This window comes from Aethina tumida, chromosome 1 (genome assembly GCF_024364675.1).
Source record: "Aethina tumida isolate Nest 87 chromosome 1, icAetTumi1.1, whole genome shotgun sequence".
Classification (NCBI taxonomy): domain Eukaryota; kingdom Metazoa; phylum Arthropoda; class Insecta; order Coleoptera; family Nitidulidae; genus Aethina; species Aethina tumida.
In genome coordinates, this window is record NC_065435.1 from 73,129,435 (window position 1) to 73,146,830 (window position 17,396).

General features: G+C 30.1%; 1 protein-coding gene across 1 annotated transcript in view; it reads right to left on the reverse strand.

Annotated features, from left to right (window-relative positions):
* The window catches only part of LOC109597975 (uncharacterized), a 49,413-nt gene extending 32,943 nt beyond the window's left edge, over positions 1 to 16,470 (reverse strand). Inside the window, exon 1 of the mRNA XM_020013772.2 lies at positions 16,297 to 16,470. Coding sequence (XP_019869331.2) covers positions 16,297 to 16,354 — 58 coding nt within the window. The 5' untranslated portion in view covers positions 16,355 to 16,470. The remainder of the gene's footprint in view (positions 1 to 16,296) is intronic.
* Positions 16,471 to 17,396: the final 926 nt, after the last annotated feature.

Here is a 17,396-nt window from a genome sequence, read left to right on the forward strand (position 1 = left end):
CTTTACTAGATTTCCACTGTTTTTTATTTAAATAATTAATAACATTAAATAAATAAATTTGAGTGTTTTAAATTAACAAAATATTAATATTATTTTTATTTCAGAAAAAAAAAAATAAAAAACAAGCAAAAAATGTGTAAATAATACAACAAATCTATTTCGTAACCATATTTTAACTCGATGCTATAATTTCCGATCGGTCTAGACTTAAACAATCTTAGAGACTCGAAGCCCAACCACTCATCTCACATTAATTCCAAACACTAATTACCAATTTCGAACTCCTTACGGATCGATACCTTTGAAGTGATTCACCGTTAATGCCGTCTATGTCCCGCACCCCAATTGACATTAAAATCCGTATTAACGATAGTTTTGGATACGAATCGGCAAATTGCAAGGTATTGAGTTTAACGCGCCAATTCGACTGCTTAAAATTATTTAGCGATCTACATGCGACACACAGTTTAATTAGGATATCACGTAACAGGGACTCCAAGTTAGGACTCGCTTAAAATTAAGGGCTTACCTTTGAATTTTCGGAACGATGCTTCATTTCGACAGTCAAAGGTATATACGCGGAAATTATCGATATCTGGTTAGCATCAAGCTTGTGCTTAATCACAAAGACTTTTCATTAGTTTACGGTTTAATATCAGGCGATGCTACAAGTTGAGATGTTCGTAAATTAAATTTTAAACCTACACAAAATTAATAAGTTAAACACATCTCCGTAATAATTATTAACTTTTACGTCTATTAGAAGAAATTAACCGGTTCGTCTCAATTTATTTTTACTTCCGAAAGTGTGTGGACAAAACTTTATAACGTCGTAAATACAACGAACATCCAGTTAGTTTAAAGTTGCAAAAGTAATTAAAAGTTCGTGGAGAATAAATAAGCGCATTGGTTAAAATTTATAAAAGTTAATCTTTAAAACATGCGATTTGACGACAAGACGAGCACAATCAATTCTTAAATTCATTATTGTCTTGTGCGATTTAATAATTACAGTAGCAATTTACTTAAGCCATTAAAGTTTGTTTATTTTTTCAGGTTAGTACTTTTTAAAAAGTCACTTCACGTCCAACAGCAATCAGGAAAACATTGTTTCCACTTACGATCAGCAAGCGCTTTTTGTTCCTGTCAAATTCACCAGCAAAAAATTTAAGCTGCTTAACACTTGCTCGAGACAAAATTAAATTTGAATGGCCAGACTGAGAACTCGATTAAAGGAAATTATCAATTCCCTCACGAATCGACATTTAATTTGATCCGCACTTTTTTACAATTAAATACTTTAATTTGAAACCCATCAATAAAGATGGAGTAAAGCACTTTTCATAATCAACACGGTCATTAAATATTCATTTAATTCGTTTGCTGACGCATTAAAATAACGACTTCTGGTTTTTCTATTGACTGTAAAAGTAAAATCGAGCGAAATATTACACGCACGAATTGCAGTAACATAAATCGACTGAATAATTTAGCGGAAGACATATCGCCGCAGCGAAAACTAGACATTTCGATTCAAATATTAATTGGACTAGAAAATTCTCAATTCCCATGTCGCATGACGTACAGCCATATGCATAACGCCGTAAATCGCCAGCGATATATTTCAATACTACCTTAATAGGCAGTTTTAAATTTTCACGATTTGAGAATGGATCATCAATATGAAACTAAATTATTTCGCATACGTATCACTGTGAAATGTACATTGTGTAAATATCGATCGTTAATTATTTCATCTGGTAATACAATTGTAAAGCCCATCACCGATTTTAAACAATGACCGCAATGAATTAATATCAAATCTCCCGTGGTGTAAGAACAATACACCTTGGCTTTATCTCCATTTTATTTTTAAACAGTTTAATCACACTACTAAACATTACAATATTCGTTAAACGACTTAATTAAATCCTAAATCACTAGTACAATAAAAATAGTTTACAAATTTTATAAGAAAAAAAAATTCCATACAATTCGAAAATGTTAATGGTTTATTAAATTTGTTGGAATGTTTGTTTGAAAAGGGAGACATAGACAACATTTACTCCCAATATTGTAGGATTTGATGATATCTTATTTAGATAGTTCATTTTTTTGTGAAAGTCTTCACCTTATTCATCATTCTTAGCCCTCCACAAATTAAGAGGAAACCTATTCCACAATAGTTTTAAAAATATCACGAACATCAGCTACGATCCTGTTTCATTTTCGTAATTCTGTATAAATTCCTCATCTTCCTATATCAGCATGTAGATTTGATCTTTAAACAAATCTTTTAAAAAGACTGTTTCGGAAAAGCATTGATAAGATATTGAGATGCAATGCTACTAACGTCTAAAGTCTTCAGTTTTTTATTGGATCGGGATTTATATAGAGAGGATTTAACATTACTCTACTTACTTCGATAAGAGCTGGATTAACTACATTCATGAACTTTCTTCATGAAATTCTTTCTATCTGTCCAAATAGAACATATATATTACTTAACTGTGATAAACTTTTCCTTAAAAACTATTAATTGATACATGAAAATGAAAATAAATAAATAAATACCTTAAAAATTATTGATTGATACATGAAAATGAAAATAAATAAATAGAAACTGACAAAATAGAAACAACAACGGAGGTTAAAAACATAAACATTTTCTTAATTCTACGAAAAATTTTACCAGAAAAGTTTATTTCCACGTGATGCATTTTTTGTGTAAACAAGTGTAATTAATGGTTTAATTGAAAGCGATAACATTTTAGAAAAATCATGTACTTTGTTATTGATTAGTAATTGTTTATGTAACAAGGGTGAAGCTAATGATAGTGTAATTATTAATAATTGATGGTAAAAATAAAATGAGCGTTCGTGCTTTCAGAATTTAAAATCTAATAAAGCTGGAACAAAACTATGACCTAAATTATTTTTCCGCTGTTTAATCAGATAACATTGGAATGAAACTTTTATTAAAGTAAAAATAGGCACATACAAATATTCTTCACGTTTTAAATACGAATTTTGTAATTGTGCTTGGTATAGAATCTCAAATTATAGTCTCTAATCTAATATAGAGATAATTATATAGTGGACTGTGTAAACGACATATTATTAAAAACATCGTATATGAGGTAGGTATAATTAGGCGTACACAGGTTGTTTGCGAAATTAATTACAATTCCGGGAATACTGAAAACTGTTTTGTATAATTATCATATTCTTTTAGTAATAATGAAAGAATACATAGATAAACAATACAGAATAATATTCCTTAAAAATCTAACGTTAAACATGCCACAAGGTAGGGCAATAAAATAGAGCCTGTACTTAATCACTATTTAAAAGAAAATTGAAAGAGGTGTAAAATAATCTAATAAAACATTAACCTTTGTTATACTTGGATTAATAGAGCAGTCGATTTTATCCACCACATAAACCCAACTTCATATATATTTACTTAAGTGGTTAAAAAGGCCGATTTTATGATTGAAACTTCTCCACAACAGCAACTGTAAATATAAAATACGAAGTTATCGACATCCTGATGACCCCACGAGATTCAAATTCTCGTCGCACTTTCGAATCGTTCGGCTTTTTCATAAATATTTAAGTCGGTTATGGCGAGTTGATCAGATTTAATAAATATGCGATGATTCGGTCTTCCGCCGCGTCTTTACATAAATTATGACGAATGTTTGACGCAGGTCAGCACCGGGGACCTACAAAAAGTCCATTTCGTACCGAATTGAATATTGATCTGTGGTAAATTGGGGAATCTGGAGGAAGACATGTCATGAACACAGATAAAACCTTCAATTTTCCCCGGAATCCGTGTAAATTATACCACATTGTTGTGATATATGCGCTTTTTCTACGGCACGCCTAAGATTACACAGCAATCACGCTTTTCCACATCAGGTTTCTTATAAAATGACTTTCGTTTGTTCTAAACATTATATTCTTGTATAAATTGTGTTGCTTAGGATACACATTGAAATCCATGGAATAATTACCGCAAGTAATGTAATCACCAATTTCAAGTAATCCACTGCCACTTCAGTATGTAATTCAACATACTAAATTATGTATGATAGAAATAGCATGCACAAATTATGCTTTTGTTATCATACACTTCAAATGTTCCAATTTATCAGCAGTAATTTCAGCTATTGGTTAACTGATTATTGTCTAATTGTAAGTTTGTGTATGGTTTTGTAACAATGAACTGAAATTTTGATCTTAATCAAAATCAAAATTGTTTGTTGGTTGTCTTAACAACAAACAAACAAAACTCAAAATCTGTACAGGATGACGCAGAGGATGTGCAATCCTGGATTCATGCAGAATACCTGAAAAGAATGTGCCTAAAGTCCACAATATTGTTTCTTATACATTGTGATCGAAAAAAAGTATGGTTAATATAAAAAAATTTAGTAAAAAAGTTCAATAAAAATGGTACAGATCTATTTTTATATAACATGTTTTTTCAAAATATTGATAAGTATTATTGAGTTAAAACTCAACAAGTCAGCCAAATGAATGTGTATCATTTTAAACAGTCCTAAGTAGCCTTATAAGTATATATTATTTTAGCTAAACATTTTGTAGGAACTTCTTTACATATTCTGGAACTTCCTTTCTTGTTGTTTTTCTGCATTTACAATAAAACAATGTTTCTGGATAAAATTTTACACTGCGGCATTTGTCATTTGATAATATTTATTTATACAAACAGTGAACTCGTAATTAAATAACTATAAACACGTAACAAACAATGTTATGTAGCGCCTGCGAAACTTCTAATAAACACATTTACATTGAATGTTGTTGAGCACTTAGAAGCATCTGCGATCATTCCTGGTTGGCAATGCCGCCGGAGGAACTTTAATCAAATTTAATTCGAGCATGTGAACTTCACGCCGTGTCTTTGTGTACAATTCAGCGTCGAACATGCGGCACAGTTTGGATGGCTACAAACGAAAAACACGTGTTGTAGTCAATTAATTATTTCTATGGATGTTGTGCTGATACAAAGGACATTCGCATTATGCAAATCGTTGAGTTCATTAAGTAAATTAAATTTGCTGAGGTAAGTACTTTTCGACTGGAATTTACGGGTATGAACATACGAATCCGGTGCCCAATGGATTTATGGTTATGTAACATGTTTAATATGGGCGGTGAAACGCCAGATTTCACCCTGTTTTATATTACATCAAATTTATGTTGTACACAATTTAGACAATACCTATTTGTGTATGTTAATTAGCAAATTGCTGATGCATCGATGGTGCATTGTAATGGACGTCAAACAGATTTTATAAAGCAATGTTTTACGTTAAACAAAGAGAAGTTTTATTGTTATTAATTGAAATCGTTTTGTATTTTGTTAAGTTATAATTTCTCAACAAAGAAAAATATTGTTTTTCATTACTGTTAACTCTATATATTCATATGAATTTCTCATAATTATCAAAGACTCTTTTAAACTGATGCATATTAAACTCATTAAAACCACACATGTTGATCTAAACAAATACGCCTTTGTGCTCAATAATTTTAATTCCGGTAAAACGCTAATACCACAAACAGTTCTTAATAATAAAAATTATATTCTGGAACAACGAAAACATGTTGTCGTAACTTTAATGAAAAGCCCTGTGGTTTTAATAACAACCCCTTAATTATAATATTCAACTGAAAACAGCTTCCATAACAGTGATCTTTCTCGAAACGTCACGGCTCTCAAACATTACCAGAACTGCCGTAAATTAAACACGAAATTAGACCAAGTCTTTCCAAGCACAATATTAATTGGCACACCGAATTCCGAAACACATCTGAATGCAAATTATGCCTCATTTTTTTAGTTTTTCGTCAATCATATCCAAGAAAAATCTTTTAATTAACACATTAAACTCTGATCCTTTGAAACGACGCCAGTACAAATAAGATGTAAACTGACGTAAATTAAACACAAATTTAGACAAAGTCTTATCAAACACAATATTAATTGGGACGGTGAGGCCTTCGGCCCAGCAATATATTTGAATTCAAATTGTACCTGTTAGCGAAGCTGCAAAGGCCACAGGAAATCTCCGGAGGGTCGGTTCAGTTTCTTGTTTGATTTCTCGCCGTCTTGGCTTATTGGCGGACCGAAAATGCTGCTCTAACTGCATTTATGCTTAATGAAACCCGGATGTCTATTGCTCGGGGATTCACACACAAATTAATTTTACCGCAGCGTTACATATTGCTGAAAATTTCGTGTTCTAGATTGATACAAATTAGAGGTTGGGCAAAGGTAATGGGGTTATGAATAAGAATACCGTTAATATTAATACAAAGCTTTATTGGCTATAAAAATGATAATTTAATAAAAACGGAATTTTAAATTGTATTTTTATTCGACGAAATTACTTTGGTGCAGATATAATTCATCAAGAATTTTTAAAGTTAAGAAGTTTCACCGACGTTTAACTTTCCCATTAAACAAAGAATGTTCGTCCATACAAAGACTGTACATCATTCGTGTCTGGCCAACGAATACACCGAATAGATTGCTTCAGCAAAGCTTCCATTTAAAAATTAATTTGACTGGAGTAGTGAACTGTTTCGAGGAACTTACATAAAGGAGTTTCCGTCTAATAATCTAGCTTGTGCTTTTTATTAACGGAATTTTTCAATGTTGTTTCAGACCCTTTTCAACTTTTACACTAAACATGCATTTATGACTGTGTGACTGACGTTACACCCATATTTTTGTATTTATTCAACTTTATGCAAATGAGACACTTACTTATTTCGTTTATGTTAAGGTTTATTAAAATTTATAAATAAAAATAATAAATGATATTTTAATGCTGTATCAATCAATCAACATCGGTGTAAATCACACCATAATATAATTAAATTATACAATGTGGAACTTTGAATAAATTATGATAGTTTTTAAACCACGCTACAATTAAAATTATTTATTTGATCTGTGCATAATCCAAATACAAATAATACCCACCGTTTCAATTCAAATAAAAAAAGTTGATGTGCATTCTTAATTATGCTCTGCACCGGATGACCTAAAAATGGAGCACCCGTAACAGATTTTCGTGGTTGAACCTTTTTCATCCTCTTAAGCGGGCCCGCGTTTCGGCTCTAATCTAGATTAACGCAAACACAACAGCAACAATGAACTAAATTACGCCGATTTTCTGCTCTCTTTGCTAATTAATACATATTAATGAACACAACACCATGATATCCAAGTAATCCCGAGCTCGAACATGCAACTGCGACACAGAAAGTATTTCCGGTTTAAATAAATACGATGCGTTACTACTGAAATTAATCGACTGTGCATTGTGCTATGTGGTGACGGTTGTTCATGGTTTAATTTATAATAATTATCGTGTTCGTAGGCAATATTTATTAGTGTTTCTGTGGAGATTCGCGAAAATGTGCGCCATTAAGATTTGTCAGGATAAACTGGGCTTCGTTTCGCCTTTAGTTGGTGTAAATTGGACATTTGTCTGGATTTACTGGATGTCTTTTGTTTAGTTTTTTTGTTCATATTTGTCACCTTAAATAATCTGATTTGCATTTTATAGATTTGTAAATGTACATTATTAAAATAAGTTGCTTTGTTGGGAAATCGAAAGCTGCACATAAATAAATTAAAAACAGAAAAGCACAATGGATTATTTATTATGTTTCATATATAACAACCACGTTGTCCTTTATATAATTTATAAAAATGCCACTTGCACGGAACAATATAATTTGTAGTAGAAATTTTAGGAATATATAGCGAAATCTTTCTTTCATATTAAGTATAATAAAATGTTAAAAAAGTAACATATGACATCAACAATAAATATATTTTAATAAATTTAATTTTAATAATAAAGAATACGAGATGATTTTTAAAAGTACTTATTTTAATAATTAACTCAAGCTATATTATATGTAAATGAATTACGATTTCCTACGGCACATTATACATTGTAATATTTATATATTATTTAAACAATTTAATAAATTTACTCTATTAAATATATTGCACAAACTTGGAATATATTAAATTGAATTACCAAAATCTATAAAATTAATAAATCTTTAATATTTATAAACACACATTTATTTTGAATCAAAATCAATTATGCATATTTTAAATTTATGTGACCGAATTAAAATTATGTTTATGGATTGACGATAATTTAGTTATTAATATGCGGATGTGAGTATATGTGCAAATTCAATCAAAAAAATTAATAAAACATTGTTGCTATACTATATTTTATAATGATTGGAAATTAAAATATTTTTGAAATTATAATTATAATTAATGGATGCATATTTTCATATAAAACTTACACAAATATTACTATAAATTCATGAGTGACATTTCAATTTGATATTTTAAAAAAATTGCGACATAAAATTATACAACACGAAAAAAGCTGTGAAAATTGACCTTTTCAGGAAAAAACTCTCAATCTAGCATGTGGAAAATATATATTAAAACCTTTTACTTTTGGTCGTATTTGGTCCTTAGTAACGACATTTTCCCACGGTGCACAACTGTATTAAACGAGTATGTGAAAAGATAATTCATAATTTATATTCTTTTGAAATGGATGTTCGTAATTAAGGTCCTTTTTGAGAGATAAATTACTTCTAAGGATCTAATGTCAGTTATTACAGGTTTAAACTGTCATATATATGATGCAGGAATTTCACCACTCATATTAACGTCAGTATCTTCAATATTTAATAATCTTTTTCTTAGAACTTTTGTAATATTTTTATGAATAATATTTTTTAATAACGAATGATTAGTTGTCTAAAAAATATAGTATAATACTTAAGTTGGAATCGAATTTGCGCTTTCGCCATTTTTTGAAACTTTTGTATTATGGACATTGAATTTTTTTTATTATGTGCCACATTTTCTTTATAATTTTTACCCTTACAATTTTTTTATTTATAATTTTCATGAATAATAAATTTCATTCGTACCATAAAAATTGTTGTCTGTATCACTTGACCAATTTTTTTATAGTCAAAAAATGAGAAAAATTGAAAGGATATATTACTACAATTTGTTGGAGCTAACAGCTTTTTTAGCTTTATTTATTTTTATTTATTACAATTTGTTTTTTAATTTAATATTGCAGTTCAGTTAGTCTCATGCAGTCAAAGTTGTCATCCATGAATTTCCTAGTAAAAAACGTCGAAAATTTTGACTATTATTATCATCTGAAAGAAGACGTATTAAGAGGACATAGAACATAAGGTGGCATTGGTGCCAATGATCGAAATACAGAAAGATGGTGCCAGAGGTTTTGGAGGACTATACTATTGAAAGGGAAACTGGCTTTTAGCCATATGTCGAGAAATCGACAATTGTTCGAAATACTGTATCATCAATATACTATATCAAGTATTTTGGTTCGTATAGTTGCCACCTGCATTTGCTGCTTCGACTCACTCTACAACACCGGTCAGTTTTGCTTAAGGATGAATGACAAATCTCAAGGAGTCAGAAGAATGTTTGGGGAACTATATGTTATGAAGGCATTATGAATGCACACGATGTGTTAAAGTCCGTGGCAGCATCCCAGATGCCTAATTTCAGCATGGTAATGCTCGACTTCCTCTTGCTCATATTTCAATGAGATGTTACAGTTGTGCTTTGGCCACTCCACTCTCCCTATATGTCCCCGATCGAATATATGTGGGATATCATAAATGGTCATAAAACCGGAAATAATTGAGACACACAAGTAGGAGTAATATAGAACTCTTAGGAACAAATTAACAACCTGATCTTTAGCATCTAGAGAAGATTAACTGAATGTGTAAATAAGCACATAATGTTTAAATTTATATTGAACTTAACTTTTAATAAAATATTACTTTAGTTATTATTAACATATACCGTATCAAAAATGATGAACGTGTCTACTCGCATATTGAGACGGAACATCAATACCCCTTTGTAAACAAAAAGGAGGGGATCATTTGGTTTTGCTGCGTTTAGCATGCGGTTCGTCTCCGCAGACGAGTCCCCGGTGTCTTTGAACACATTATTTGATTATTTTTAGTTTTTTTTACTTATGCATTTATTTATTTAATTTAATTTTTGGGATACATTTATATTTTGAAAAAAGTAGTTTATTTTTAGAATACTTGGATGGAGCATCCGAAGAACTCGAACTACATCCCTACGCATACGGAGAGTTACTAAATGCATTCGCAAAGATTAATTTACATTGTGCGCCGGCGTGCACCAGCACGGCGCATTGTCTCTGAGAGTAGGGATCTTACTACCGGGCAAAACTTTACTCTCTTTGTCGTGCATCCATCTCTTACAACATCCAGACACGAAGAGCATTTTTCGTACCGTATACAAAATATTATGGTATATATATGTAGCATATATATAACATATGGTATATTTTTTTTTGTAAAAGTAAAAAATGCGAGAGTCAACATAATTTAAAAATAAATCTTTTTACAAAAAGAAATCCATTTTGGTGTTCACAAAACCCAATTATCCTCCGACTATATTAAAAAAGTATATAAAGATACATGTATATTAGCAATTTAGTTCTTTCCTAAAGTATGAGTTACTCCAACAACAATATCATTCAAATATTGAATGGCCAAGAATGGAGTAATCCACCAGTTAATTAAATAGGTAATTATCAGCCGCCAATATTACTTTTAAAGCCAATAAATACTTAACGTCCAGATATTTCAACAAGGCGGAACTCCAGCCCGGATTCGTCCTCGTAAAATTTTATTTTATATCGCTCTAGATTTTGTGACTCATCAAAATTACACCGCATATCACTAAAAAGGATTAATCCAGTTGGTGCGTTTTCTAGTTTCATGTTTAATAAAATCCGGCCGCTCAGTACGCTTACAGCTTTTTTGCGGTCGGTGGTCCTTTTAATTATTTCAGGGCGGATGTAAAAATTTACGCGCTCCTAAAACTAGTGTCGCTTGTCTGTGACAGTAATATTTGTATTGATTTAATAACAAAATATGTGTGTGTGTTATGTTAATAAGGGCCTTAAAGTTTATCTTTAGACGAATGAGACACTTAAAATTTTATAGCGGTACGTATCACTTGACTGATGCAACTTTGTGTCGAGTTTAACGAGCAACAAACAAGTTTGCATTGCTTTAATTAAATTTGGTTATATGAATTAATTTAGTAACTGGTGTAGTTACATACTTTTATACATATATTTAATTTATGAATTTTAAGGTTCAATGCATTTAATAGGGTTACGGGTTTTCAGCTTCCATTAATTAGTTCTTATTATTCTGGTGCTTTTGTTTCGCGTCAGATATTGTTTGTATCGTGCATTAGCCCAAGCTTTAATCATGAAATAGTTTCTCGTTAAAACATCGCACTTCAAATCCACATCCATTTTTTTTATATTTTTTCGATCCAATCAAATAAATAACACGAATACGAACGGTTTTATTCAAAACATAGGACCTGTCGCTATTTTCGTTTTTATAAAATCAGAAGTTTATCCTCACACGTATACATTCAGGCAATTTCGTTTAATGGAATACATTTTTGTTGCTGGGAATCTTTTTTAATTAACGCTGACATAAATACGAACATTCTGTAAACAAAGCGAGTGAGTTTAACATTTCGGTAGGCCACAGCGTGCGAAGGGCTCTGTGTATTTTTTTCAACGTTATATGTAGGCGTAATATATAATATTAAAATATTTTTCTTGTGCCTTAAGCATTACAAATACAATTTACACAGACCGGGTTAATATCTCAAGGTTGCTAAGATACAAAACATTTATGTGTTCTTCATATTGTCGGATCTGATGTAATCATATTGAAAATTGTTGTTGTTAAGAAGAAATATTCGAAATATTGATATTAATTTTTACACAGCAGGAAAAATAAGGTCTTCAATGAATAATAATAGCCGAATTTGTTCCTTTCACAGAGTATCCTTTTATAACTCGTCTAGTTGAAAGACGGAACCTAAAAGTTCCGCGGCAAAATCAGTTTTGTCGAACATGAAGTTTTGAGACAATTAGTCGCAGTCACGATCTTGAAAACTGCATAAAATCTATAGTTTTGTGCTCTGCATCACATAACAATAGGATTTGTTCTGTTACTTTATATAAAAGGAAACAGGAACAGGAACGTTGGCACAATTATGTTCATAGTTCAAAAACTTGTCCATATCGAAAACAGTGCTTCGCAATCAAATTAGATGAGAGTGCTAAAATTTAATAAAAACTACGTGAAAACATGCTTATTTGTGCAATAGCGGAAGTTTGTTCATGCACATTCAATTTTATCCGTCAGAATCAATTTTGTAGCTGGAATATTTTTTTTAATTAACGTCAACCTAAACATGAATAATCCGTAAACAAAGTTACATTGAATATTTCAGAATGAAAAAAATCGCGAATGTTGGCAAATCCTCTTTTCGTACAAGCGTAATATATTAAAACATTTTTCTTCTGCTATAAGCAATCTGGGCTTCAGAAATAACATTTGTACACTTTTTTGTTGGGTTCATCCCAGATAATATATCTCCGAGTTTATTAAAACAGTTCGACTTAATCCGCAGTGATTTACTTGGAGTTTTTTTATCTCCACATATACCAAAACATTTTTTCGTAATTTCATTTAATATGCACGACATAAATATTTAGGGATAATTAAAGTTTTTTTAGGTCGAAAACAAGTTCGCCTCCAGTGAATAAATTCAAAAACATTTGATGCTCTTGTTTGCCCTTTTTACAAGACACAACCTAATATAATTATAAGGAACAGAAAACGACCGTCTAGTTCAAACTTTTAATTCTTTTTACAACATTCCCATGCTAAGATCCTAAAAGTTCTGGGCCGCTGTATGTTTCGCTAAACACAAAGTTCAGGACAATTAGTTTCAGTCACGAATCGGAAAACGTGTATTTGAACTGCACAAAATCTTGCGCGAGTTTTCAGCTTCAGCATCACATAACAATAGGACTTGCACGTTGTAAATTTCTTTGCTTTTTTATTTATTTATTTTTGTTCATTAAACAGAAACATTGACAGGTTTATTATTTAATTAAAATAATATAAATTTTATGTACTCTAAAATGGTTTAATTTGTGAACATTGTTTACGTATTAATTTAAGCCTTTTCTATATACATGCATGCATGCAAAATTTAATTGTAATTGAACAATTACATCGAATTTGTTGTCTTATTAACCTTCACTATTTTATTTGAATATTTTTAAATACTTTTTTATTCAATACAGATCATGCAAAAATTACATACATCAATAGTTTCAAGAAGAGAAATATAAATGAATATTAATTTTAATTATTAATAATAGCTAGAAATAATTTAACATAATACATTACACACATGCATATAAATGGGTTTTAATGAACAAAAATTATTATTATAATGTAGTTTAATTAATTTAGTTTCCTTTGATTCAATTTAATTACATCTTAAGGCCAGACATGCAAAGTAAAATAATACCATGTGTATTATTTTTTATCTTTAATTTACAGTGCCAGCCATGGTTAAAAAATTTCACAGTGTTTCTAGACTCGTCTAACTGAAAAAACTCACAAATTAAGGAGGAGACACGCGAACACCCTCATTAACTGTTTAAAAAATCACATTGTAACCATTGTAATAATACGTATAACAAAAAGTGGTGGAAAATTATTACCAACTTTTTTACAAATCTGTAGCCACGTCCTGATTAAGGTGAACGCAAGGCCAACCAAATAAATTTCATAGGGGATGTAGAAATAATGATGCAAATGTATATTCAGTTTTATGTACTTTTTATGAAGTAAAATAAAAAATTAAAATATGGTAATAAAAATTTGTTATGTTAAATAACGTATTTGATTTAATGGTATTCGAAACACACGCAACCATAATTAATGATAAATGTGTTAGTGAATTTGGCTTAAATTTGATTTTAGTTTATAACGCAAATTCCACTTTTCGACAAGCCTTAGCGGAAATCAAATTTAATTATTAATCCACTACTCTAAATAATTTGAGGAAAATAGTAGAACGATATTTTACAGGGTGTACACGTTTACCAGACCCTTAAACTGAATACAAAAAATATTCTTCTTCTAAACTGACTGATATTAAATATCATCAAAATACAAATCGATGTGGAATTGTATAAAAGTTGAGATTGTAGCGAAAAACTTCTAGGTATTCACATGACAAAAAGTCGCACGGCATGAAATTGTGTAACATGTCTGGAAAGTTTTGGGGTCCCATGGCGAAATATATATTTTTCATCGTTCTTATACGCAAATAAATCGACGCACATGGCTCAATTCAACCATGTGAATGATCAGAAATAAATTCGTTTTTTCGCTTTCTATTAGAACCAGTTATCCGATAATGGGTTTATTTCAATGATATTTGTATATTCTGTTATTAATAAATTGTGTAATCGACTGTATGACCTAATTTAAAGTGCATTATTTATTTTTAAAAGTTCTTGTCTAGAAATATAATTTTACAAAATATTTTATGTGAATATACTATTACTCAAAAATCATTGTCTAAAACTGTTTCCTAAAATTTCTTTTTTTCAAATTGGAAAACATTGTATACAAAAATTTTATTTAAATGCTGTTCTTTTACATTAAGGAAAAACGATACAAATTTCGTATATAGTGTGGACCACATGGAGACACCCCCAAAAGTTTTTTATTAATAACTTAATTTAAATATCCTGTCAGAGGTTTAATATATCATCTTTCGCAGTCAACTAATGAGATACGTTAGTTAGGGCATGAAAAAAATACGTTATCCATTGAATTTAATATCTTTCAAAATGGGAACATATCATATTTCATAAAAAAATTTAACATATTAATAAGTTGAGGTGCATCATTAGTGTAACTGAGACAATTGAACTTGTGTCTTTTGTTGGTACTAAATGTAAAAATAGAAGTAATTGTTAAAAATAATCCATGGTTAACTCGATCAAAGAAGAATTTTATTAAAAAATTGTAATTTTTATTCTGCTAGAAATAATAATGTTCAATATATTGTTAATTTGGATGCACCCATTTTAGAGGGTACGAAATTTAATGAACGTATTAATTTATTATACAATCTCGTAAAATATAAAAAAATATTGTATGCGTAGTGTTTGTTATTGTGTATCTTTTGTGCAATTATTCATTAAAATTACCTTCTAAATAAAAAAATATGAGGGTGTTTCTCTCGTATATAGGTCTCACTATATCTGATATTAAAGCAACCAAAAATTCAAAAAATTAATTATTTATTTGTATCAGAAAATTGTATTTGTCAGAAATAGATTGATAAGTAGATATCACTAAAATAGATGGAAAATTGAATTGAATAACATTTGGTGTCGCTATTTATAAACTTAATTGATGCTTAAAATAGATTTTGTAAAATGATGTTAATAATGAATAATTTTATAATTATGATTATTATTTAAATTAACCAGTGGGAGAAATTAAATTAATAATTTTAAGGTACTATATCCAAATCCGAATCAATAAAATATTTTTATTATTTATGTTTATTTAATTTCACTGAAAGAAGTTGAGATATTTACGTGAAAAAATCAAATTGCATAATTTTGGAAATTTTGTGGATATTTTTCATCGTCCTTTTATATCAACGCACAAAAGCACCTTATACAATGCACGTTGTTGACATATCACCAATATTTCGTCAGCTAAATTAAATTTTGATTTTTAAATTTTAAATGCAGTTTTATTTACCTTTTAAAATTGATTAAAATAGTTATTATAAATTTTCAATATGAAAAAGGTAATCGGAAAAACAGGAGAACAAGAAAAATCAAAGTACATAATTGATGAATGATTTTGGTACAACAATTTTTAAAATTGCATTAATTAATTTTTAATTAAACTCTTTTTATTATTACGATTTTTTTAATATAAACTACTATATTTTTTAAAAACTAAATATTAAAAATATGTATAAAATCGATTGTTATAATTCATGCAATAATATATATTCTAAAAGTATCATTTTAGAAAAAATTTGTTTATTAAAAAAATATACTAGCAAGAAAAATAATGAATATATTTTTTTTCTTTTTTTTTAGATTATGAATATTTTAATTTAAAACATTTATCAAATTATAACACGTTTACAGTAACACCACATAACATACAGAAATAAAAAATACAACTTACATGACATTAAATTCGAAATCACTCAAGATAAAATGAAAAACTCACCGGTTAAGAAACCGCAGAACAGCAATCCGACACGCAACAATCCAATATTAATTTTCATTTCACCGAACTTAACCACACACCACACTGACCGGAATTTTCGCCGTGGCAAGCACGTAAATTCGCGCCGGCACCGATGTTCCTTTCAGCGAGCGTCGCGGACTAGCTTCGCGGTGCCAGGAGCGCAACTGGACTCTGATCGGCTCAAAGGACGCGTCGTGACGCCGGGCTTCGGCGACTGCGTTTCGACTTCAACACGTCTTCGTTCATTCAGTACTTTTGACTTGTTGAACTTGCACATTTTACTCGTTTTATTACCATTTTTTTTATAATTTATAATTATTAGTTTTTGTAGTTTATTTGTGGAATTAAAAAATTTTGCTGAATTACAATTATGGAGGGAAAAATCGTTTAACAAAATTAACGTCGGATAAATGGGGTCTCGTTAAAACATGCAACGTAGAACCAACAATAAATTGTTAATGCTCTCGTAAAATATTAATTGATTTAAATCCTTATACAGATACAAAATGTACCAGGAAACCGTCCAGTTTTAATACTCCATCTGAATAATTAAAACCATCCGGAATTAATTATTCAGTCCGTGTAACAAAAGGACCAATTCGAAAGTCATAATAACCAAAAAAAAAATGCATCTGACCCCGGTTAAAAGGTGGAAGTTGACTAAACTTTTATGAGATAGGGCTAAAGTAATAAATAATTCCGACGCAGAGAAACTTGCCAGATAAATCTCGCGTAAGTTCTCTGGTTTTTTTTTTACGAACGATTCAATGGTTTACAAACTACATAAAAATGGTTATTTTATTGTTAGTTGGAGAGGCGAAATAAATCAAGCCGTAAATCTCTTTCGGAACGGCCGCATCCGAGAAATTGTATCACTTAGTGACGGTTTTGCATGCCGTCAGCACGAAAACTATGCAAGTTCAGCGTTAATAAACGTGCGTCACCTACGCGCGGAAAAAAGTTATTTACGTCAGTAATAAGAAAAAGGCGTGATATATTTTGGCAGGGAAATGAATTTTATGAAACCGCGCATGCAATTTTGTGTTTCAGTACAAAGTTATTTTATAAAATTGCCCGTT